General features: G+C 33.2%; 1 protein-coding gene across 4 annotated transcripts in view; it reads left to right on the top strand.

The window, feature by feature from the left end:
- The window catches only part of LOC123715019 (semaphorin-2A), a 347,042-nt gene extending 331,815 nt beyond the window's left edge, over window positions 1–15,227 (top strand). For all 4 annotated transcript variants that reach the window (XM_045669800.1, XM_045669797.1, XM_045669798.1 and 1 more), the window contains 6 exons: window positions 7,975–8,075; window positions 8,586–8,758; window positions 9,805–9,996; window positions 10,932–11,069; window positions 11,818–11,926; window positions 13,036–15,227. In XM_045669800.1, coding sequence (XP_045525756.1) covers window positions 7,975–8,075; window positions 8,586–8,758; window positions 9,805–9,996; window positions 10,932–11,069; window positions 11,818–11,926; window positions 13,036–13,092 — 770 coding nt within the window. In that variant the 3' untranslated portion in view covers window positions 13,093–15,227. The remainder of the gene's footprint in view (window positions 1–7,974; window positions 8,076–8,585; window positions 8,759–9,804; window positions 9,997–10,931; window positions 11,070–11,817; window positions 11,927–13,035) is intronic.
- The last annotated feature ends 12,767 nt before the right edge of the window (window positions 15,228–27,994 follow it).

Here is a 27,994-nt window from a genome sequence, read left to right as displayed (position 1 = left end):
ACACCTTTGGAACGTGTTCGGAATAACTGGCCGCTTAATACAAAATACAAAATAACGAGACACGGCTGCAACCCTTCTCAAATATAATATTCATTGGTCCAAATATTTTAGACTGCGGATGTATATGCCATCCATTTCACAATGTTATTTCAGATTTTACCCTAACACATTTTCATTACTAAATATTAAGTTATTTAATTTTAACTTAAGATAAAAATAAAATTAAAGTTAAGTTTATTCTTTTAGTTTTTTTATTAATTTTTATTATTTCTATGTAGGTTAAGAAAATCGTGAATACTGTATATTTGATAGTTATATTTAGGTTTAAAAAAATAAACCAGTTAAGACAAAATTTAATATATAACCTGTGCTCCATGATTAATATAAATGTATTAATGTATTGTACCAACACTTATATTAAATAGACGTTTTCTGTAGAGCATATTACAATACCCAGTACCTTATAAGGACATACGAATACAAAATTAGGTACATTGGTGAACCCCGACGGTAAGAAGGTAAAACCTACAAAAATAAATTCAATAAATTACTTTAAATATTGACTAACAAAATACACCAAAAGGTAAAGTTATTATTTATTGTTGACCATGTTGGTCTGGTGGCTTCAGCTTGATACTCTTATCCTTAAAGTCGTATGTTCGATCCCAGGCACCAATGGAGATCCTGTCTATTTAATATTCGCTCGAACGATGAAGGATAACATCGAGAGAACCAGTTGTCTTAGAAGAAATATCTATACATAATCGATCTATCTATATAGATATAAATGAATCCCTATTTCACTTTGTCACAGCATCACGCGTGAACGGCTGGACCGATTTTGCTAATTCTTTTTTGTTGTATTTGTTATTGTCAGAAGAAGGTTCTTACGTAAGAAAAAATTAAGAAAATTGTGCGGAAAATGAGAAAATTCAAGAATACTTAAAAGTATACTTTAATACTTTACTAATATTAAAAGTTCAATTAAATATGGATGTTTGGTAAGATTGAAACATTTTTTAGTTAAATACACCAATTCGAAATTAATATTCATAGTTAAGACTGGACAACGTCTGTCGGGTCTAGAATATAGATAAATGTAAATTTACGGATCTCATACAAAAGTTACACTGTTTTATTATAGAACTCACGCAAACATTGAAGCACGCCCAATCAACTAGGTCACATTATAATGAAACTATTGATTTCTCGATACGTCCTTGAATTAAGCTTTCAAAGTCTGATATATTATTCGAGTAATTTATCGTAACGAAAATAGTATTAAATACATCAATGGCTCCGCAATAGTCACATAAAATATCTAGCGTTTCTCATAAAAGTAGCTCCAGTGCTCGCTGGCAAACATTTAAAAGCCAAGTTCTTCGATTTACGGCGTCTATAAAATACATATTGCGATCTCTGATAGAAGTTCGTGCCGAATTTGTTCATATTGTCAATCTGGAGATTTATTCGATTTACGAAACAAATCAGGGATTATACAAGGAAATCAAAATGGGCATTCCATATTTGAATTTCTTGTGTATCGAGAAACAGATAACAAATATCTATATGGCAATAGACAATAGATAAAATTTTATTGTACGTTGAATCAGTGATTTGAATTAAATTAAAAAAAATTAAAGTACCCGCCATTTTTGGTTGATACTACAATGGGACTTTTTTTCAAATCACTGGTACACGCTCATCAGGATAGATTTAAAAAATTTAATTGTTATCATATTCCTAACCATCTTAGAAAATAAAGGTTTCAGACCTTATATCCTTTTTTACCATTTGACTGTAGTCCATAGACAACACATGGACAAAGACAAAAGATGCTTTGTCTCGTTCGCTCTTGTACATTGCTACTATAACTTTCTAGATAATTAAGTTCTAGGCTAAACCCAAAATTAAAAAAAAACGTTTTCCTTCCTTTAGTTTCACTTATCTGTTTCTGTTAATATACGAGTTACAATTCTAATTAATTCCGAATCTAATTTATCTCCTATTCCACACCATTCACCACATTAGGTAATGCTCTCCATAGACTATATATAGTAAAACTGATATTTCTGTTAAGAGTAAATTGGGAAGGAAAATATATATAATATTAACGTCACCGATAACATCAGAGCTATCTCCAACCTTCGATCCTTTACACGGGCGTTAGGGAGAGGATTCCAATAATCGTAAGTTAAAACTCGGCCGATTCGTTTGGTTACTTTTTATGAAAAGCAATAAAGATGTTAGAGCTACTTTGTGCTGGTGAATTTATACTCGAAGGATAAAACTTATATAGGAAGATCGCAAAGAAGTTTTCACTTAGGCGTGTCTGAGGATCTTTATGGTGGGTAATTTTTCTGAGGGTGTTCACTGAATGGGAAAATGTGCAATCATAATTATAAATACCCTTTGTGTACAGAAGATATATATACACACGTACATAGCTTAGTTTATTTATTTGCAGTTCAGGTTAATGTTTAACATGGGAACACTAAATTTTGTTGTAATTATAACTATGAACGTTATATATATATATATATACTTAATGTTAATATATATATATATATATATATTAACATTACATTTTATTTATTTATTTACACCTTGTTATCGTATACATACGCAACATACGCATAAAAAGTAGGTTAACTAGGTTAGTAGTCAACGGACGGCCGTATCGTTAAGAAGCGATTTCTTCCAGGCAACATTAGTACGGAACGATAAGTATACGTATAAGTGTATACGTATTGCATATGTCCTTTAAGAAAAGAGCGTATCCTTTTAAAGGCCGGCAAGCCACTCGCTTTTCAATGTCGTAGGAAAAATAACATTAATGAACCCATTATTTTTCTAATATATTATTAAAATTACGGCTGTATTTGAAAGTAGTTTCGTCGATTTATTCTTACGCCCACCGGGATTTCTGGCTTGATCAGAACCAATGTTTAATTATTTCGTTACCCTCATTCGTGATCAGAATTAATGACGTCATAGACATTGTGTATCTGGATTATTGGAAGCTGCGTCGGCATCTACTAAGGCTAATTAAAGTATTTCTGAAATTAATCAAATAATCTCTTCAGTCGGTAACTCATGTCGCGTCATGGTCAGCAAGGAAACATCTGGACTGGTGTATCTGTTGCCACTTGTGTCTGTCCAACGCCTCTCACAGTGTACACAGTTAAGGGCTATCAGTCCATGTGGATTGTGAACGGCCACGTGATTTGCCTTCTGTGTCACAAACCACCATTTCTCCAAGTTCTCAACGCCTCTTAGCATTGTGTGGCTGTAGTACGATATGATAAAAGCTCTACAGCGAATTTTAAAAGCTCATATCGTCATCTCTAAATATTATAATAGTAATAAGTTTTAAATTTATTTAAAGTGAACTCGCGTACGAAAGACAATACAAAGCTCCCTCCGTAAATAAAATGCAGAGGAAAATCTTGTATTAAAAAATAAGTATATAAAAAAACAATTTGAAAAGGTGTTCATTTAGTCCGTATCGTCAAAGAAATCTCAACAAATGAGCGAAAAAGTAATTTCAAACTCCTCTTACCCCTAACGTTACGTGACGTCACGTCTTAAAGCTTAAAAACGGGGTTGCCATAAACAGATTTCAGTTTTGCCCCCCGGATCTGAAAGTGAATGGTTTCCCTTGTTCCTATTATCGCATCAGATGAAACAATGTCAAAATTTAAAAGCCTCTAATGTCGGATGAGACATCGACATCAATTTGTGTACGTGTTGTCAATTCTATACACATTTTCTTAAAAGTGTTTATTTACCTCAATTTTGGGAAGCAAACAAAAACAAAGTTGATTTTTATCATTTTATAGTTTTAATACTAGTTAAAAATAACAATTTAACAACATTATCGTCTTATAAATTGAGATTGAACTTAATAATTCATAAAATGTGTCATATGGTCAAACCTAACAATCACAGATTACTAAAAATTACAATCGTGTAGACTATATAAATTAATTGTCTTCTCTAAAATTAATAAGAAACTCCTTTTTAACTTCTTTTTTAATTCGATAATCTGTGTAAAAAGTACGACGTTATACAAACGCGTTGACGTTCCAAATTCAAAAAACCGAAATAGCACAGGAAACGGTCATTAAGTTAGTATATTTTGCTCATACATGATGCCATATCAGGTTCGGTCGGAAACCATTCCCTTTTCACTCATAACGGCAAAAATAATCGTTCTAGCCAACATATTATTGGGCTAACGATAGCAGTTTCCATAACGCAACCTTACGCCAACACGATTGCCCTAAAATGTAACTCATTTTCCTTTATTACACTTTGAATGTTGATCACACTATTTTTTATTGTATCTAATAACAGAAATTACGTAGCAAACAACTTTTTAATGAACGTATACTTTTACCCATTTCTAATGAAGATTAACTAACATTTATTTATAAAATATATAAGTATGCTTGCGTGGTTACGGAATTAACCCTCATAAGTGTAGTAAAGTGAGACACGAAAAAAACAATAGTTATCTTGTCACATTCAAATCATACAAGGCAGGAAGAGATCTGTTCTGAGACGTAAAACATGTAGTTCTATTATTAAGATTATTATATAGATAATATTGAAGAATGTTTTGATCAAATCACCATAATGATCGCCATCTTCAGATAGTATTATGAGACAGCTTTTTACTTTGGTTATGTATAACAATAATAATAATCTCATTGACCATTAAAAGATTTAGAGGTATATTACTATCATGTAAACTATTAAATATAAGTTATGAGTCGTCTTTTCCTGTGTCATACGTCATGTATTGACCACTAAAAAATTCGTTTTTTCAACACTAAACCTAAGCACTTTAGTATAAAGCTTAAAATAAAGACATTGACAAACCTTATATACGATTTAAATATTTAGTACTTTGTTAAATACGATACGAACGACAGCAAATTGAGTTAGAAGACAAGTGGCATTTCAGGACCAGTAACACCTTCATCAATAAAGACAAAAAGACAAATTTGAAATATTACATTCGTATATTAGTGTAACGTATTTTTTTCTAATTAAGCACCGTTATGACAACAGTAACAGATTGACTGAATGCCGAGTAAAATACCATTTTTTTTTTAAGTTTTAGTTTCTAGAGATATTGTCTGGCCACTATAGATGAATATACAAACATTTTCAAAGCAATTAAACAATGTTTACTGTGATGGAAGCATAACGACAAACATAATTATATTCCGTCACAGATCTAAGGCTTACAATACATACCTATGAATTTACAAACCCATTAAGGTGTAATACACACGAAGGGGAATTAACAATCCTAGAACAGTAATACATAATAATAAATAAGCGTCTGGAATACTTATTTTGTTTGATAAAACGCGATAAAAGATACGTATCTTTTATCGCGTTTTAAAGAACTAAATATAGATTAGAACTTCATTTCTAACTTCGAAACATAAAATCGAAAAGTAGTGTTTTTTAAGCAATACAAATTATTACTTTTACCACCATCTCCACATCCAATTGTTTCTGTTCTTATAATTTATTAAATGTTAGCAACGAGCCTAAAGGGCATAGTTCATGCGATATTCATCGTACGTAATTATCCACGCCTGTTTGCGTCAATCAGGTGCCACGCGGCTGTCGCGAAAACTTATGGCCTATGATGTCGAGCTATATTATTCAGGAATAATACCAAATTGATATTAAATTTACTTTTCCATATGTCTTATGAAAGTTACATCCTATATCCAAGTTGATAGAGTTCATTGGCATACTTTATTTTGACTTGTATTAGCCTAAGTTTTATACATTTAAAGAAAACACTTTTTTAACGGATTGAAGATAGTATTATTATAAACTCCGGGGAAATAAATACAGATAATATAACTTTCTCTATAGCTGTTATACTTTTTAACATTCAACACCTTTTCTCTTCAGTCACCGTGACCACGCACGCTGTAAAGCACGCGAAACGTCGGGAATTTTTTTAAATTATGTAAAATAATTATTGATTTATAATAATACATAGCTTCAATCCGTTAAAAAAGTGTTTTCTTTAAATACTTTATTTTATCATATTTAGTTCTCTTATATCTTATTAGACTTTGTGTTAAAACATTGTTGCGTATCTCTTGGCTTCGATATTCTCCTAAGAATTCCTAGTGGCACGCGAACGAATTCACGTTGGTATAGTTATAAGTAGTTTTACTGATACTAATATGTATTTTATTTACTAAGTCTTAAGGATTAGATTAGATTAATATGCAAGCAATGGCGCTAGTATCAGCTGCCATTGTAATTTTAATTTAATAACATCAAAGTCACTATAGTTCATAACCGTTAAATGGTTTATTTGATTTGCCATTATTAATAGATCTACAACTTAATAGACTTTTTGATAGTCCCTAGTTATAATGACTTCAGTCATTATAATGAACGACCGTAGGGATGAGATTTGGACGCTGAACCCAACCAAAATTGCTTACTAAATATGTGTTACTCATATTTAATTTATATTATTAATAGTTGCGCTAGTCGGTTAATAAAAGTATCAAACGATTTCGTCATAATATTAAATGTTATGCGATTGTAAGACGTCTGCAACACGTTCCATCCACTCTGTAACCCAGTTAGGTAATTTTGGTACATGCCTTAATCCAATTAGCTATTAAGATCCGTGTACCGAATATTAATCCGCTCCTGAATTGATTCGTTTTGTAAGGAACTTGTGACCTTATGTACGATTAAACGAAATATTCCATCGTCACGTCCCAGATGTGATTGTTACGCTTGTATTTAGAAAGATACCGGAGCGAGCAGTTTTATATTTTCCTACAATATAGAAATCCGTTTAAGTTTTGATCATTTTCGAGATCACCGAACATAATGAAATGGAGTCGAAGTTCAGGGCCTGTCACCGGAGACAGCTTAAATTAATTGAGGCTTCGCTCTGGACGTCTTTCTAATTTATCATTTTATTAGACAAGCTATTTATTAATGCACACAGTTCTGATTTGTTATTATCATGTCACCGTAGACTAAATCACGCTCATTTATTGCACGGACTTATTTTTTTACCGTGCCTTTATTAAAATCATTGGTGTTATAATTGAAGGTTCCCAAAGAATATAGCCTTTATTCTAGTACTACATAATCAGGATTACAAGACTTTCGACAGTGAGAAGGCCTTCTGCAAATTTTCCCACTTGTCTCTCGTCCTCGCCACCATTTTTCAATCCCTTTTAAAACTAATTAATTAAAATGAGTGACAAAGGATTACTTATAGAGTTTTTAAAATTATTATATGTGCGTATTTATACGTATACGTATACGTGAGTAAATATTGGACTTTAAATAGTTTCTGCGATGATTTGTATAGCAGTGAAAAGACAATGTAACAGGTAATAGGGAAAATAAACAGCAAAATTCAAAGACAACTTCGTAGTGAACTGATTTTTCGCTAACTCAAATAATCAACACAATAAACAGAGAAGCCCGGGGCCCCTAGTCCTTCACTAATTGATCCCTGAACGTAACGAACCATTATAATTTCTCCTTATGGCTAGACGTTGCTGGAACAATTAACGAAAACCTAATTACAAAAGCAACCCAAGTTTATGGATAATATAAAAATAAAATATAGCTTTGTATAAAGGCTAGCTTTTGCAATTAGACGAAACCTAAAATATGTTCTGTTAAAAACGTTAATTTGTGACTTGAAAATTATTTTGTATTGATGTTAAAAATATTTTTATAATATATCATAACTATATTAAAAAAAACAGTGGCGCTACAATCTTGAAGGTAGCCTCAGCTCTATTTTATATATTATATGAAGGCTGGTATTAAAAAGCACTCTCATATGAAAATATTCAATTTAAATTCACAGTATACTAATGTTTTTATTTGTATAGCTGTGAGTTTGTCTGAAATCCTGCACATTTAATATATATTTGATTGTTACAGATGAAGGGAAAATTCATAAAATCGTTCAGTGGACTCGCAACGGTGACAGCCAGTCAGCTTTACTTGACATATTCGACATTACTCCCGGAGAACCTATTCAGGTATGTACTGATATTTAACTCTGTTAACACTCTGATATTTTTTATTAAATAACTCATGAGTTAAAACAAATGAATATAAAATAATTATGTATATATATTCAATTATTTTTCTTTCCAATATATTATAGTCTTTAGCTTGGCCATATTTAGTATAGTAGGGTAATTCGTGAATATATTTGTCCTCATTTTAGATAATACTCTAACTTCTGTACTCTGGTCCTTAATACATTGTTTTTATCTACATTATTAATGCACGTTCATACACTCAATCAATTAAAACCTTTCTTCTGTGATTTTATGTCTTTTTTTACCGCGTATATAATATATATTACACATGTTTAAACCTTCCCTGAACTTCAAGATCAAAATTACCCAGATAGGTCCAGGCCTTTTAGAGTTTTAGCAAGATAAACGAATAGAAATTCTACCAATCAAAATCAATATTATATATATATATATATATATATATACATTTCGTACACCGATCGTAACCAAGTTCATATTTCGTAGGCGATGGCACTGTCACGCACTCACGGCTCGCTCTACGCAGCCTCAGACCGCCGAGTGCTACAGCTACGCCTGGCGTTATGTGCACGCCGCTACGATGCATGCGTTCGTTGCGCAAGAGATCCGTACTGCGGTTGGGACCGCGATGCTGGCGTATGCAGAGAATACATGCCTGGGTATGTTTTAAAAAAGATTCGTTTATTAAAGGAATGAATAACTTTAGTGTAGTGTCATAAAATTAAATTATAATTTTACAGTGACAGGGTCGCAAGAATGTTAACATAAAAACAATACTATAAAATGTATAGAACCACTGTTTTTGTTGTTCTTTTGATGAATGTACTGTATTACTTTTATACTTTGTCCCTTATTGCTATTATCTAACTCATTTATATGGTTTATTATCTAGTGAAGACTAGAAGGCCGTAAACAAAATTACAATTTGTTTACCATGATTGTTACCTGTATTGAATTTAGTATAATTTCATAAGTTTTCCCTGCACGGCTTTTACATTTAATAACCCAGTTCTATTTACTAAGTTTCGAATCGATACTATCGATAACATTAAATCGTTCGTTAATTATACACTGGCCGCCAATCCATTGTGTATGGAACAAATCACACGAGAACAAACAATAGGAATTTCAAATGCCTATAATATATACAAAGTTAAATAATCAACATTTACTGCTCTATTTGTTACTGTGTAAATATAATTATCGTAATGAACATTCATTAAAGCCAACGCAAAATATTGTGAGGCGTAAGATTTTTTAAGAGCAGCTTAAGCAGTTTGCCAAGTGTTTTTAGCGCGCGACTGTCATTCCTGAGGTCGTAGGTTCGATCCCCGACTGTGCACCAATGGACTTTCTTTCTATGAGTGAACGGTGAAGGAAAACATCGTAAGGAAACCGGCTTGCCTTAGAACCAAAAAGTCGAAGGCTGATCACCTATTTGCCTATTAGAATGACAAATGATCATGAAACAGAAACCAAAACCCGGGCCCAGACCTAAAAAGGTTGTAGCGTAACGTAAATTTTTAGAGATGCAACAGTGGCCTTATCGCTAACAGGCGATCTCTCTTGCAATTAAGGAAAAAACCTAAGAAAAAAGAAATACTAAAAGTGTAAAACGTATATATCTTAGTTAATGACAACAAAACCATCATACGGGATTCTTGTTTGAAAGTATTCCGTTTATAATACGCATGTTTCGTACCAGATTAATCCAAGACGTGGCGAACGAGACAGCTGACATTTGTGACTCGTCCATATCACGAAAAAGCGTGTCTGCTACGTGGGGTCAAAGCCTGCACCTGGGAAGTTTTGTCAAGATGCCCGAGGTACTCCAGCCGTTATCCGTCACCTGGTATCATTACTCAAAAGAGAAGGGACGTCATCCTATAACATTCAAGTGAGTTCACATTGGCAATATGTCCATCAAAAGCGACAATTTATTTGTTAATTCAACACTTTTCACTTAAATCTCAATGCATTGCGTAGATAAATAACACTTTAAAATCTTGATTTCGTACTGTTGCCTTACTACAAATGAAAGATTTAAATACTTCCAAAGCTAACAGTATAAAATCACATGAAAAGCAATAACTTCTCTTTGTAAATACTATAAAAACTAAGCAAGGGAGTAAGTGCACGCGTGCAACAAGATTAATTAAAGTGTTTCCAAATCCACTGCTATCTACTTCCGCGGGCATAATTAAAACGCGGGGGAAACTCTTGTATCGCTTTTCCGTTCTCTCTCATTTTCTTTTATCCAACCGTTAACACCTTGCAATATAGCTGTGTTATTTTAATGAGTTGTACGGGAGCTATGCCAAAATAATTTATCATTCTTACTTATATTGATTATTCGTTGAATGGGTCTGGCTAATAAAATATATTGGGATTGACTTATTAAGAAATTTAGTATCTTTTTTATCAAACATAATTTGTGAAAAGGTTTAAAAGATACAATAGAGGAAGAAAATTACAATTGATTATATGGGGAGATGTTTTTACGATTATTATTATTATTATAAGTTTATTAAGTAAGTGTGTGGATAAAAAACGAAAATCACACCGTCTACGTAGTATTTCAACATTATTCAATCCTATAATTTGAATAAATGGGATATGTGAAGTGCGAAATTCCATGAAATAACTAAATAAGCTCACAAACTACTTCAAACAACATAACAAAAAAGGTCCCTACAATTATTTTTGACGACAGATTACTTCAGCGACTCGCTGTTTATACGTATTTACAAAAATCTTCTTTAAAAGATAAAGATTGTCTTGTAATCGTATTCTTTTCAGTGGTGTTGCAATATAAGCCTCTTTTGTTTTCAGTAAACCCGAAAAGTATATTGAGACGTCGGAGCACGGACTACTTATTATATCTGTGATAGAGTCAGATGCGGGACGTTACGATTGCTGGCTCGGTGGATCACTGTTATGCTCATACAACATCACTGTTGACACGCACAGGTACAAAAAATAAAATTTCCAGTAAATGAAACAAACACGTATAATTATAATTGTAAAATTAACGTTGGCCTAGTGGCTTGAGAATGCGTGCGCTCAAATCACGGCTCCACCAATGGGACCAATCTCGTAATTGATCGGACTAAGAACTCAAAATTTACAGATTATAACATACATAAGGCCTATTAGAATGACAATTGATCATGAAACAGATACAAAAATCTGAGGCCTAGACCTAAAAAGGTTAGCGTTATATCAATTATTAGAGATGCAACAGTGGATATTTAAGAAAAAAATATACAGAAATCTAGGATTGTACCGCCAGTGTTTTTTTTTAATTATTTGTCTTTTTTAGTTATCGGAACTTTTACTTCCCTATTATACGTACCTTTTTAACATGTTTACTTTTATTTAATAAATTACACGCCCTTAAATTTTTGGGTGGAATTAAATCCGAGACTACATATCTAATGAGCAATTTAATCGAATACGTTACTATAATAGTACGTAACATTTTAACATGATCGACCATTTCAATGCTATTCTGTTCACAGAGGTTTTCACCGGAGAAATTATGCCTTATGCACTCAGATTGATTGTTCAACAGCATCTCTAGTTCATACGCGATGACATATTACATACGTCAAATTATTCCGTTTGACAATTTACAATCTAAAGCAAGATTTCATCTGTTTTAAATTCTCACCCCCCAAAACATGTTCACGAGTTCCAATTATCATATATTTTTTAGATGTTCACCGCCAGAGAAAAGCAACGAATACCAGAAGATTTACTCGAACTGGTGTCACGAATTTGAGAAATATAAAACTGCGATGAAAACGTGGGAAAGGAAACAAGAGGTAAGCCGAAGTTAGCGCCAAGATAAACAGTTTTAAAGTAAGCTGCTTGTGTTCATGTAAATGTGGCCCGAGGGTTTGTTTTAATGGATTTTTAACTTTATTCACGCAATGATTGACAGATTACTTGTTTTGATATTATTTTATATATTTGATGAGGTATCAAAGTTTATTTAAATATAAGTAAGATTGTGTGAATAATAAAGTTTATTTGCCTATTGCATTATAACACGCTGTAGGTATTGGCCGTCTTTGTGAGAGGATGGTTTTAATTGGTATACTATAAACGTCGTGTGGTAATATGTCATCATTATTCCATCACGGACACAAATATACAAAGACCTGACAAAATGACTCAAGTAATAAACAAAACAAAACTAAAGCTGGTTGTGGGTGTGTGAACATGTGTAATGAATGTGTGTCTGTCTTACCTAAGATTTAAAGTTGATAATATATATATCTACTGTCTGACTTTGATATATTGTATCACGTTAAGCACAATTTGTTGAAACATTAAAAAAAATACATTTTTTTAATATTATTAGAATTATATAAGTTGTTTAAAGCGTGTGGATTGGATGAATATATTTAAATTATTTTTAACTTTATATATGATATGTGAACAGTGAAATTCGATTTAATCTTTAAATTTAGTATATATTATATATACTGAATAAATAACAAAACAAAACAGTATAACCAAAATCATCTTCGTCGTACAGAATTTGTAATGATATTTAATATAGTATAATTAATGTTTCCAGTTGTACAGCCTGAGACTTTGATCACCTAATTGCTCGTTAAGATTAAAGTCATCGCTTTTATGGCTTAGTGATCAAACAATGAGTATTTCGGTAGGCATAGCAATCTATATATATCTTGCCTCATATACACAATATATAGCGCAAAATATCTGTCATTTATTAAGGGATATCATGTGTCATTTGTCAAATTGACACACGGGCAGGTCCCGACTAGCCTCAAAGTCGTAGAAAAGCAGTTACGACTTGTGATTGTGAAGTAATGTGTGTCATACAAGATTTATACTTAGCGTGTAATTATTAGTGTGATTTTAAATATATGCCGTGTCTAACAAATATTTTTGTTTTCAGCAATGCGCTCGACAAAATGACTCAAATCAAAACACACATCCGAATGAGATTGTGTGATAGCTTCTGAATATCGCCTATCTCATGTACCAATCCGTGTCCTCCTACGGGATAATACCTGTGCCGTACGTGAAAGCCGCTCTCAAACACTTTAACATCCTCACCTAAGTTAATCTAAGTGATCTTAAAATGTTATATTTTCATACATGAGAAGGTGATTGAAATTCATGGACAATTTTTATAATGAAAACTAGAGTTGTGCTTCGTTGGTGGCGTAAACTGGTAGGAAAATTGTTAGTTGGTTTTCGTACGTGTATGCTTATCCATTAAGTTAAATCTTGCCATTTAGACGCGGTGATATCATTTGAAGTTTTGCGTATGTCTTGCTCATATGTATGCAATCCGTTTGGTAGCTAAACATATGTGTTGTATTTTGTGTTAAATAATATTTTATAAGAATCAAAACTGTATTAATACTACGTAAATTGAACCAGATAGATTGGGATAATAACCTTCACTTGGGGCATAAATTTTTGAGCTTCCTAACTTACTAAAATAAGTCAAAACCAATAAAATCATTAACTATAGTTTTGTTTCTTTGTAAAACTGAATTCCTCTCCATGTTTTGTTTTATAAAACAAAAACAAATAATTGTTAGGTTCACAGATTATAAAAATTATCCTATGATATCCGAAGCCGCTTTTTACGTTAAAATAAAACAGCCAAACATTTTGACCCCATCCGTAATTATGTTTGTTAAAATGATCAAACTCGTTGCCTTTTTACTAATGAGTGAATACGTTCTGTAATTTGAAATCTCTAAGGGTTGTGGGTTTGCCTCATTATTTTGCCCTTTATTCATGTAAATAGTAACCTAATTTTGTCTAAGTGTACGTATAGAATGCACGTCCCTAAATAATGTATATTTAAGCCTGTGATATGTAAGGGAAGCTACACACATGACACTGTCAGCACATGTGCGTAGCACGCCCGAGAGATTTGTTTAGCGTAATGCAATGGCATTCAATATAAATGCTTGTTTTGAAGAATTCCTTATTAAGAGTACATAAAATATACTGCCCTAACGTTGATACGAAATAATTTTATGACTCTTAATTTTAAGCCTTCAAAGAATACAATGCTAATAACTATTAGCGGTACTTAGAGTCGTCATTAATTTATCTCGAATAATGGTTGGCGACACAAATTTAATGCGTGATTACTGATGGATTTAAGAATACATAGCGAAATGAAAGACCCTCTTTACTTTCCGATTTGATCTATAATTATTATTATTAGTTACCCTTAATGGACGACTCTAAGTTGCTGTAAGCACTTAACAAGTGTTAAGGCTTTTAAACATTGCACCTAATTAGAAAAAGATTCGGTAAATACCTACCAGTATGTTTGTTTACTCTTAAATGATTATTTAAATAGAATATAAAAACAATTAAATGCTTTTGCAAAATTATATGTTAAGTAGAAACTTTGTGAAATTATTTAAAAACGAAATCTCAGCAATAATATTATGTAACTGAATACAAAAGCTTGCTCACTAAATAAAATATATCTCGGAACAGGTATGCATACTTCGCTAGAGAATAAAATCTATATGTATTTTTTTATATTGAACATACATAAAATTAAAAAAAAAACATGGCCAAAAGGCCAAATATTTTAATTTATGCGTAATATCGAATCATTCTATGAAGATGTCAACGTCAAATGTTGTATACGTCAAAGTAATCTTGAATTTTTTTTTATGATTACGATTTTTTATTTACGTCATACAATCTTAAACAAAAACATACAGAATACTTCATTATGTTTTTTTAATATGTTGAAGGGCAACCCTGTTCCGTTATATCAGTTAATATTATACGTATAAAGTATATTAGTAAATAAATGTAGATGATGTTTTAGAAAATAATTCTGCATATTTTTGTACAAAGAATTGATCGTAAGTAACTAGAGGTTTCGTCTTGTAATATCATACTCACTGGTACCTTTTGACACTTCGATTCCATATCATAAATATTTAAGAGTTTGTATCATAATGTACCTACACCATATTAAATTTGAAGGACAAAACTGTTTTAAATAAAATTGTAAAAATATTTTTTCTAGATATCTACGTTATAGAATTGTTCTTTCAAAAACGTTTCTTTTCTTCATCTTCACGACTCACATTGAAACCGGCCATTTAAAAATATATTTTAATATTTAGTAGACATTCATTCACTAACAAATTTTATGAATAGGTGCTTGAAATATATTTATTTTTAGCAAAAACGTAATATTTTCAAATTTCTCATATCATATGTAAATATATTGACCGAAATAGATATAATTTAGGTATAAATCTGAGCTTTTTAAATTTTAAACACTTAAGATCCCAGTACTTAAGTATTTTAGTAATTTCTAACTAAGGTACTGATAAGATGTCTTGCGCAATAATTATAGCTTAATACTTACTTACTACGTATGGTGTACATTTTACAATATGTTACTATTATAAGTTAAAATTCAAAGTAGATTAAGAATTTATATAATAAATCTATAAAATGTATCTCACGTTTGGTGTTTTATTTTACACCCTCATTCATTGTATTTGAACCTAAACGGTCATGGAGCAGACATATATATATATTTTATAGAATTTTGGTTGTAATTATTTGCCTACCAAACAAGTATGTTTATTCTATAATTGAACCGGGACTTACGGTTTTTACAGTTATCAATAGTAGAAAGTTATATTTAAATTCCGTGTACTAGATACCCCAGGCATCCCATCACTCCATTTGTTCCTCCATTCCGAAGTACGTCAAAGCTAACAAATGTTCAGATTGAGCTTTCTGATAAACCAGCTAGGTCTGGATATCCATAGATGCTCCCCTCATACAATAAAATCGATTTTCGTTTAGTTTTTATAATTTTTAATGGTTTTGTTTATTATTTGTATTTTATTTTCGTGTATGTTATATTTGTCTGTAGATGCTCGTCACATTAATAAAATGTATATTAAGATTCCTTTACCAATGTTTTGTTGTGTGAAGGCAAGCATTTATTTGAAAAAAAAGTCTTCTAGGATCGGAATGTTGCTTTAAAACAGTCTAGTCCAAATATTGAACACTTAAACTCATTATTTTAAATACACTTATTGACAGCATCCATCGTCCTTGAATAGGGCGCGATAGTCGCTTGTTTCAAAGGTAAACAACACTTTAAAGAGTGTCAATTCATCAAGTCGCAGACCGGGTTGACGTTTTCGTCATAACAACCGTCATCCGGAATCCGGGGGGACGCACCCTTCGTCCGTCAACCGAGGGCTATAAAAGGGCGCGTAATTATATAGTGCCACTAAACTAATTTTACGATACATTGCCGACGAAATCTGTGCTTGGCACCGCCTTACGAAATACGATTTTTCTATAATAAACCGATTACCGTTGTAACATGCTATTTGCTATGAATTGCTAATAGCAACGTTGGAAATAACGTCCCGCGCAGCTGACTAATTTTGACTTGCGTTCCCGCGATGAAAGGATATTATAATTATATGCAACTAGCTTTAAACTGAGTATGTTTTATTAACGAATACATTAATAGCAGATATAATTTATTATTAACGTATATACGAATTATATCAGTTTTGTTAGTAAACATTGAATACTAAAATAGTATACAGAACAATAGGAAAATCAAATCAAAAGCCATCTGCCAATGAACGAGCCACCCTAGATATAGAACTACCATGGCCGACAAATGGAAAACTTGCCAAAGTCATTTTTGAATTTAAGCAAAACAGCATATTACGATATTTGTACATAATAATAATTTAAAAATGGATAATTAGAAAATTATAACAAATTTAAAAAGTTTTGTCCTTACGGACCCTTGTTTTAATTAAATACAAAAATTACGTTTCTATATAGGACTCGGTTTTAGATTGCATGATTTGATAATCACCCTTAAAGTCAAGTGGGTTAGTGTCTATGCCTAAAACAAATCTACATAAAATAAGAAATAATCTTTTGGTGCACAAGATTTGAATTTAAAACCTCACGTTCGAGAGTCACCAATCACTAGGCCGTCACTACCCGTTCGTATGGAAAGTTAAAATTATTTATTACAATTATAGTTTCATACTGGTACATTTGCAAGAAACATTAATGGTAAGATGTAGATCAACACTGACAACATGTGTGCAACTTTTGAAATTTGTCACACGTTACCTAGTTTCGAAGTAATACAACAATCTCCATAATGTTGGGAAACTTAAGAGAATCACAAGTTGGTAACAACACAACGCCCTACTTTGAAGAAATCACGCTTTACTTTATATGTACTAAATAAAACGTTATAGTCTTCCTAGCTTCGATTTTCGGAAATATTTCGATAAAAAGTAAGCAATATAAGAACACTGCTTGGCCCTGCTCATTCCTTATTGGTAATCTATGGGTACATATAGTAAATAGATGTTTACATATGTAAATCATTCTTTTTGAAATCCTCACCTATCGAAAACTGTATTTGAATACCAAAAATATTAAAATAAAAGTGAATCTCTCGCTCTCTTCTATAAAGAAGCTTTTATATAAAAAAAAGCTTCATTTAATAAAAAAAACATGTAATTCTAATTTAATAACGTCAAAGAATACTTTTCAAAGCTCTATAGAAAGTCTGTTAGTGCATACGAACCTTTGTTTAACGTTTTATATATTTTCTTATGTAGTTAAATAGTTATTGTCATCATTGATTATATACAAAATGTCAAAACATACCTATTTATATTGTCTTAGTTTCGCTGGACATTGATTTTCGTATATTAGAAATAAATATAGCCTAACTTTAGAGTTAATTATTGTGGTACAAACAAATCAATACCTAAAACTCTTTCATTTTAATAATATAATAATGTACAAGTATCTTCTACCCCTCTAAGTCTATCAATGGGATAATCTAACACAAAAGGTAAATTGGAGCGTTCAATTCCTAATTTCACGGATAACCTATGTGAGTGGACTTAATATGGATAGGGGAAACTATGATTTGGTTTCTAGTACATTTATCTTTTGGCAGTTGCAGTGACACTGGGCCTCATATTTCTGTATATGTTTCATGATCATTTGTTAATGGAATAGGCAAGTATCAGTCTTCTACTTTTTGGGTCTAAGGCAAGCCGGTTTTTTCACGATGTTTTCCTTCACCGTTCGAGCTCATGTTAAATGCCGGGGATCGAACCTATGACCTCAGGGATGAGAGTCGCACTCTGAAGCCACTAGGCCAACACTGCTCTCAAACTACTATATAAAGATTGCTGGAAAGTTTACATACAACAGCGCGTGTTAGGTTTTGTTGCTGTAGATGCTAAATTAACCGTTTTATATTTATAGCACATACAATAATACATACACATAGAAAAAGCAACAACATTAAACATTATAATCACAGTTAGTCTTTTTGCAAATATTTTAATATTATTTCGTAGACAACAGGACCTGGCACGTCTGGATCTAAGCACTGCCCATTTACATACAATGCTCGTCTTCACGGCCTTTACAAAGAATCATTGTGAGGTACGATTTAAACGGCCTTAACGTTCTTCTACATACTAAAAATATAATTCCAACTCAAAATAACTTTAATCGTATTGATAAACATGTACACTTATGAACGTCAACAGAAAAGATGTTAAAATGATACTGAATTTACATTTACTACCAGTTCGCAAGCCAGTTTAATCTCCAAGTTTTGAGTCATACAAATTGTTTGTAATGCAGAGCATCATAAATATTTGAACTGGAGCAAATCAATCCCAAGGATTAGGATCATTTATAATCGACAAATTTATAAAATGCTTTATTGATTAATTTACGTTTAACGAGAGTTTTGAATTTATTCAGTGATAATTCTTTAATTTCCCTTGGGAGTTTTTTGTAAAAAATGAATACAATTTCCGTATGAGTGGTTTATCTTCTGGAGCCTGATTACGGAACTTACATTTGTTCTGTTTCGAGTATTATACTGATGGTATTAAACTGAGTGGCAATGTAGAAAAAAAATCAATCACTTTTAGATGAAACTCTACTAAGCTTATTTTAAATTCACAAAATGAAAAGAGATGTTTCTTAATATATAACAGTTTATTCAAGATGCTCATAACGTCATATTTTTATATATTTCTCTATAACAAGTGTACATAGGTGTTAACTTCGCGGTCACGTGAAGCGTGTAATCCTTTATCCCAGCTTGCATGGAGTCCCTCGGTAAGCGCATTATACGAATTAACAATTAGTCATGCCTACATCTACCAAGTTTGCACAAATTTACATAACAATAAGCCCTTTGGAATATTGGCCGCGGGTTGCGGTGATTTTTTAAAATTAATTGGATCCTGAACCGTGCCTAAATACTCCCCTATGTGGTCAGTTGTGGGAGCTCAAATCCTTTTATGTCTAGTGATTGATTTTAGTTCAAGGATATTTTACATTATAAAATATTGTATTATAAATAAATGGAATATAAAAGAATATTGAGAAGTCGGCTATTTTGTTGACTATTTAACTATGAGTCTTATGAGTAGAAATTAAATAAGGATCCGAAAAATACTAATTTGACTGCTATATATGAATAGAACGGTTATTTTACTCTTTCTCAGTCCCCTCTATACGTGATTACCGTGATTAATAAACAGAATCAAAAATGTATTGTTTGGTAAGTAAAAATTATGTTTTTTAAATAACATTTTTAAAAATAAAAAGTTGAAAAAGTTGTTGTACTGAATATTTTTTTAAATTCAGTTAAGTATAAGTATATAATGTTATCGTAGCTGCTACGTAGATCGCTTCGTAGCAGCGTCCTTTGTTCATGCAGCAAATCTATAAAGTATAATACATATATGTATAACCGTGGAAAAATCATCGAAGCGAGCAAGCGGCGCCACCCGCCCACCATTCAAATGGGCAGCGATAAAAGCTCAAAACTAAATCGAAAGCCGAATGAACAAGAACAATGGGACGCTTAAATTGTAGCATTGTGAACGGATGGCAACACGTCGACGAAGAATGGAGTCATTTGCCTCTAACAACATTAATGCCTTCGTGACCCTCACCATCAGTTTTTGTTTGTTAATCTACAGAAAAGGGCGTAACTCATTTTGTCAACTTGTAATTTAATTTCACTGAACCCCGCTAGCACCATGCGAGAACCTTCCTCCGGGCGCCGGACACGATGTTCTTATTAATTAAATACTAAATGTTTTCATCCCGAAGCGAAATATTATTTAACATGATTGAGTTAACAAAAGACTGATAGATGTCAAATCATAAACTTATTTTATGAAATATTCAACTGGAGATTTAAATTCGCAATAAAAAATCTATATGGAAACGATGGAATAGAAAACATGTCAAACATTCAAAAACTTTAATGTCCCTTATTTGAGAACCCTGCAACATGCCGACCCAAGGTGAGGTATTTCCCGTTGAAATATGCTTAAAATGCAATTTTTATGACTCTATTTTATTTATGGTCCCCAAAATGCAAAGATTTTATTGCAAGGCTTTATAAAATAGAAGAACAAACAATGTTTTTATGCTAAAACGGGAACTGTTTTCTTAGGGAGCATGTTGACATCGTCACAAAAACAAATTTGAGCGCTTATAATATTATCTTACATAATATATTGCTTCCGATGTATCTTTTGTAGAGGAAATATGTATAATTTATTTTCTTTACTACATAAGTAAGTATTCGTATCACTTTAGAGTCGGAATTCAAACCCACGATTTCAGGTTCGAGACTCGCTTGCCTTACCAGCACACTATAATTATTAGTATCATATATATTATATGCACATTTTTAAATTCGTCTAACGAAGAATACGTAGGCGGTTATCGATTAATTTCTAAATTATATATTCTAAAAGCTAATTACTTATATAATTCTAAGAAAAAAATACATTACCATAATGAAAAAATAGTGTAAACAGCGCTCGCCCTTTGAAAGGAAGATTCAAATAACTGATAAATTTGATTATTCAACAAAGAGATTTAATTTTGATAAATTCACTCGTATTGTTATAGAGATTTATTCTATTCGCTTAGCCCTTTGAATTCTGAAGGAATGAATGTTTCAAATATCTCAAACAAATTGAGTCACTCCCCATTGCGTATACAATAATTAATGTCTTCAACCAAATCTTATACTACGTCTACTAAGTGTTATCTTCAGCGCGTAACTTCCTTTTTAAATTGACATAAGCAAGTTGTCAGCGGTAAGAGCTTTTAATATATTCTTAACATCGACATTCGTCGACGATATTAAAAAAGGAAAAATCATCAACAGCGACTATTACGTTGTTGTAGCGTTTGAAAGACAAAATCGCGGGAAAACGGTAACGTTCGTAATTCTTAGACCTCAAGAGAATGATCGCTGGAAATTCGCGCCGCTTTTGCAGGTAATCGCCGAAACTAAAGCCTAGTTTGAGACTAATGACAGATGGTGACAGCTATAATCGTTGTATCGGTCTCAAAGGCGATATTGAATAATCAAATCTAATTATATCAAAAAAAAACTATTTTATTCCATTAACTTCGCAGCCGACCTTAATAGACACGGATTTGTTGACTCTCATCCCTGAGGTCGTAGGTTGGGTCCCCGGTTGCGCCAATGAACTTTTTTTCTATGTCCGTAACATTCGCTGGAATGGTGAAGGAAAACATAGTGAGAAAACCGCCTTGCCTTTGACCCAAAAAGTCGACGGCGTGTGTCACGCGCAGCAGGCTAATGATATTTTTGCATAATAGATTTAATAATGATCATGAAACAGATAGACATAGACCCAGACCTAAAACGGTTGTAGCACCACAGATTTTTTTTAATAATTGATAATTTCTTTAAAATTCGGGCGACGTCTGGGTAAATATAAAATATGCAAAATTTTAATAAGCATTGCCGAGATTACCTTATGCTCATCTATTTTTAATGTTGAGGCGGGAAATGGGACATTTTTATTGCCCCCGGGTTCTAGATTAGTTTTGTTCTGTGAATTTGATGCATATAAAATGAACTCGATTATTCAACGCCCTGCATGACTTGCTTACCATTGTTATATGAATTTGAAATGAAGTATTATCTTCCTGAGGCAACGATGGGGCTGCGCTTGTGATAAAATGTGAAGAAGTTTTTTTTTATTATTATTACTATAAATTAAACGTACAGAAAACACAAAAAATACTATTGGTTCAATCAGGCAATCAGTATCAGTTTTAAATTTGATATAAACTAAAAAAAAAATTGAAAACAGAGAGAAAAATTTTAGATCTATTTTAAATTTCATAGACGTGACAAAGACTCCATTGAGCAATTAGTTTTAACCGAAAGGGTGTTATGCGTTTTTTTTATTAAATAGTAAAATGCAAAAGGTTTTTAAAAAACATATTTTCCACGCAAATTAAGTCGCAAAATGCAGCGCAAAAAATTCAATTGAAATTTTCGAATTTCTCGATTACGCAATGGCGCGTTTCTATTCGCCAGTAAAAATTAACAAGAACCGATTTAAATATGTAATTTCAAGTCCCATTCGATTCAATCGCATCTCGCGACATTCTGTATCGAATGAACAAAAGTGAAAATATGAACATGTGCAAAAAAATATCTTTCGTATGCATTTGGGAATTTCGCGTGACAGAGAATTTAATACGAGGGGAGTCCAATATTAAACCTCGGGGAGCCATCAATTTTAATATTTGGCCAGCGTCCTGGAGGGTATCTAAATTATTTACCAAATGGAAAGGTAATGGCCGCGGAAGAGTGCGAATGAAGGTATGCAAATTTTATAAACATGTATTGTTGGCTATAAAAACCAGTTAGAGTGTAATGAGGAGTGTTCGTAGCACGGGCTGTCCCTCTGTGAGTGAATTTTGTCGTTCTCTCTAATTATGAATTACTAAATACAGCTCTTATATTCGTATCAAATACATTAAGTACGTGAGTGCATGAGCTCGTTCTAAAAGAACGATTGAACACGAAACGCGAATTAAGTCGACAAAAAGCTTAGCGATTCTCAAAATAATTCTTACTTTAAGTCTAGTTGCACCATAAATATATAAGAAATCAATTGAGATATCTTGAGAAATTTTCTGTTCTACTACAAAAAGACTACTTGTGATTTTGTTTAATAATTTTAGTTTAAATTGTAAATTGTTCCGTTTGAAGTAGAGTTGGGCCGTGTGGTTCAAATGCACTGACGCTAATTAAAGATTTAAGTTGGCGCCTGGTAGATGGAACTGGTGACCCCAGAGCTGGTGCTTTGCCTCAACGAATAAGTATCAATATACAGCGAGGAAATACTGCCAGCGTTAATGCTACACTTCCATAGAGACCAAAAATTACATACTTATATATTATATATTTATATTGCTACATAGTAATGTAGGTTAAATTGTTTGTATTGTATTCTTTTGATTACTATTAAACGTCAATAAAATCGTTGGTTTACGTCTTGAAACAATTGTATGATTCGTACTGCTACTAAATACATTTCAGTGTTAAAACTCTTATCCTACTTTGGGAACAAAATAAAACATACTCTGCTTGCTTTACCTATATACCCTTTATACGTTCGTCTAATGCAGAAAACGAACATATGAAGGGAGTAAAGGAAGTATTCATTATGAATATATTAATTTATAATCGTGCGGCACTGCAACCCTATACAGGTCCCGGCCTCAGATTGCATATGTTTCTTTTATCATTATAATATATACATATATAGTATAATTTAAAATTAAAAGTGGTGTACCCGTCTGTGCTTGATTTTTGAGTCAAACACAGTGGTCCCAATTTTCATATGAATGAGTTATTTTTAATATTTTCTTTATATGATAAGGATGGTATACGAGCCTACGGAATGCCCATAAAGAGCAGTCGTCGCATCTATGGACACCCATTGTTAAGTAAGTTTTTAAATTTGAATAGTTACACGCTTAACCTGACACAGTTAAAAATAATGTACACCGTAAATTGTTTTCCTAATATGAAATCAAATGAATATCGCAAACTCAGTGCAAGTCATTTCTTAACAAATCTGTCACAGTACTGCGATTCACCAAATGAAACATTTGGTTCATTAAATAAAAATTCTGTATTAATCCCTTCACGTGTCTGCGTTTAGGGTAGAAAGGGGTGAACCGGTCACGGAGCATGAACAGTCACGCATCGCGTACGACGGCTGATGCCGGCTGGATCGCTTACTCTGGGAAAATCACAATTTCTCAATCCATAACATTTTCTAGGCCTACTTGGCTACTTTTTTTGTTGAGACTGGCCATGTACACAGGTTTGTGCACAGAATAAGATCATATCTTTACATACCACTAGCAGTATAAAATCTTATATGCTACTTTTGTATATATGTTTATCTCTCTGAGGAAACGTTTGCTTTGCGTCGCGGTGAAATTGTCGAAAAAGTTTTCTCTTATTTTTAATATGAAACACAATTCACATATTATAATTTTTAATAAGAAACAAAAGAAAAATTGTCTACCGGTCCAATCACAGACACGCACAACTATCCGTCTTATAGCTTGACCAATGACACAGACACTTGTGACAGACGTGGAACCCGCAGCCCATTAAAGTATTTCTGAACCAATTTGACTTAGTGTCCTTCAAGAAAAGAGAGTACCTATTCATAAAATATACTCGCAAGGTCTTTGATCACTTAGCATCAGGCGAACCTCCTGCCCTATAAAAAAAGATGATAGATACAATACACGAGTTGATGAAAATTATTTTTCACTCATTAGCGTCGATAACCCTTACATCCGAACAATAAAACAAAGGCGGATATAAAACCAAATACAATAATTCAATTATGTTACATTGTGCTATGGAATTTGTTAATCAGCGCACCGAAACAGGAACGTTAGGGATGTCATATCTGTCAAAATATTTGTCATACCTTAACGGAAAATGTCATATGGCTTAACTGCACTATACATACATATTATACAAGCCTGTAAGTAATCTTAACATAATCTAATTTACTTATATAATATAATTTGAAAATTTAAAGTTATTGTGCGCCTCTGTGCTGATCTTTATCTCTGACAGCCGAATTGAAAGTCACACGCTTATCCTGTTATTACAGTTAAAAATAATGTACACTGTAATTTATTTCTACCAAACCAAATGAATGAAGGCGATCTCAGTGCAGGTCATTCCTTAACAATTATCCGGCACCGACATGCACTATATAGAACATTTGGTTAGCAGTCACAATAAAATATACATCAATATTTTATATTACACAATCAGTGCAAATCTTTCTTCACAATTAGGACGATCTAAGCTACCAGGTTCAGACATATGTTGTCGCTATATCTACTGCTCTGCCTCCTGAGAGTCCTCCTGAAGTAGTGTTCGCCCTAAAAAGGCGCAAATATGCAATGTATTGAAGTACATCTCTAGGTAGCTCCTGACGAAGTATTACCCTAAAATCGTGATTCCGGTAATTTGCGGACGACAGCACTGGGGATACCTTTTACACGGGCCGGGCAGGTATTTCTCGGGCTGTTGTTGATGAGTGCCGGAACAAACTTGTGTCTGAAGTCGAAACTCTTTTACGTGGAGTCTCGGACTGGGGTAGACTAAATCTAGTCCAATTTAACCCCAAGAAGACACAAGTATGCGCGTTTTCCGCTAAAAAAACTCCCTTTGTCGCTACTCCCCTCTTTGAAGGCACTCTCCTTAAAGCCTCAGCTAACATCGGAATATTGGGGGTTGACATATCGAATAACGTCCAGTTTCGCGGTCATTTGGAAGGGAAGGCTAAATTAGCCTCCAAAAAGCTTGGTGTGCTCAGCAAGGCGAGACGGTACTTCACTCCGGGCCACCGCTTGCAACTCTATAAAGCGCAAATTCGGCCCCACATGGAATACTGTTCTCACCTCTGGGCGGGAGCTCCCCAGTACCAGCTCCTTCCACTAGACCGTATTCAACGAAGAGCGGTTCGAATCGTCGACGACCAATCACTTTCCGTGCGGCTTGATCCCTTGGCGTTGCGTAGAGATGTTGGGTCCCTCTGCATCTTCTACCGCATTTACCATGGGGAGTGTTCAGTAGAGTTATTCGGTCTAATACCCGCAGCTGAGTTTCATTATCGGACGTCAAGGCAAAATACAAAATACCATCCGTATCACCTCGACGTCCGTCGTTCCACAACTGAGCGTTTTCTAAGGCAGTTTTTGCCGCGCACCACCACTATGTGGAACCAGCTGCCCACTGAAGTATTTCCGAACCAATTCGACTTAGGGTCCTTCAAGAAAAGAGCGTACCAATTCTTGAAAGGCCGGCAACGCACTTGCGAGCCTTCTGGCAATGTGAGTGTCCATGGGCGGCGGTATCGCTTCACATCAGGTGAGCCTCTTGCCCGTTTGCCTGCTATTACATAAAAATATATAAATAATAAATAAATCACAGAGGAGGTGGAAACTGGAATGACGTGGATTGAAATCAAGAGGATCAGGAGCGAACAAACTGGTTTTCTACGCTGGAAGCCTTCGGCCCCACTTTGAACTGAACATATATTTAAGCAAGTCGATTAGCTTACTATAGATGCTGTTATGTTTATTGTATTAAAATGAAACTCTTAGCCAGAGATGTGTTTTTTGAGGTCTTTCTAAGCAATAATAAAGTTGAACATCCAATAGGACGTTAATATATGGCAAAAAATTACCCACATACAATATCTTTTTTTGTGATAGAAATATATTTTATTTAATTTTTCGTAATGTACAGCCCTATAAGAAAGGTTCAATTTTATTTCGCCGTTCACACCGATTTACAGCGAGGTGCTCGCCGACCGTGTCTGAGGGAACATTTTGATTAGCCGCTATACCCTATAACGTAGCGAAGTTATATCCACTTAAAGTTAAATTATTTTGCATCAATTTAATCGGCCAGGTATTCCTTAACATTCTTTACGGTTTTTGAGATGGTAAACTACTGAACATTTATAAAATAAACAAAACCAAGACTGGTTTGTTGGGCCTCAGATTTTTGTATCCGTTTCATAATCATTTGTCAATCTAATATGCAAGTAAGTAATCAGCCTGTGCCAGACACACGCCGTCAACTTCTTGAGTCTAACGCAAGCCGGTTTTCTTGCGATGTTTTCCTTTTAGCGTTCGAGCGCGTTTGAAATGCGCACATACAATGTCCATTGGTGCACAGCCGAGAATCGAACCTACAACCTCAGGGATGAGAGTTGCACGCTGAAGCTACGAGGCCAACACTGCTAAAAACTGATAAACCGTTTTAACAGAGAGAACATTATCTAAAATCATTATAGCATTTAAATATTCTTAGTACTGCTTAGGAACACCTTAATCGCATGTCTGGCTTCGAATTTTATTTTAGTTTAAACAATAAACATAACAATGGTGTCTATATTAAGCCAATCTATTTGCCTACTATGTGTGTTCGAGTTAGACACCCTAAATATGCACCCTAACACAATGCTTCACTGAGCTAGTTTGTTTTTGTATAAAAAAAATAACTTTATAATCATACTAACCTTCTTGAGTATTGCGCTCTTTATAAGGATTAAGTTTATTTTTAGTATTTTACAGTTTACTTGTGGGATTTTTACTTTGAAAAGTGTTCTAATACATATATGTGTGAAAAATCTGTGACGTCATATATAAATACATGTTGTTTTAGGACTTAAAATAAAAACCCTTAACGCTCTCAAGACTCCAGTAACCCCATCTTACACTCTTCTATATGCATAAGTATAACATTTATATTACTTACATTTGACAATATATCCTGAATCCCAAGCCACAGGCTTTCTCCTCTGAAGAAACTTCAAAGACACGTCAAAGAGGCTCGTACGAGTTTCCAGGTAGTTATTACAAGCTATATTAAAATAGTTTTACCCTGTGTATGACAA

Source organism: Pieris brassicae, chromosome 10, assembly GCF_905147105.1.
Source record: "Pieris brassicae chromosome 10, ilPieBrab1.1, whole genome shotgun sequence".
In the NCBI taxonomy this organism is placed as follows: Eukaryota; Metazoa; Arthropoda; class Insecta; order Lepidoptera; family Pieridae; genus Pieris; species Pieris brassicae.
The sequence above is the reverse complement of the archived record's forward strand: the minus strand, read 5'-3'. Positions and strand labels throughout refer to the sequence as shown.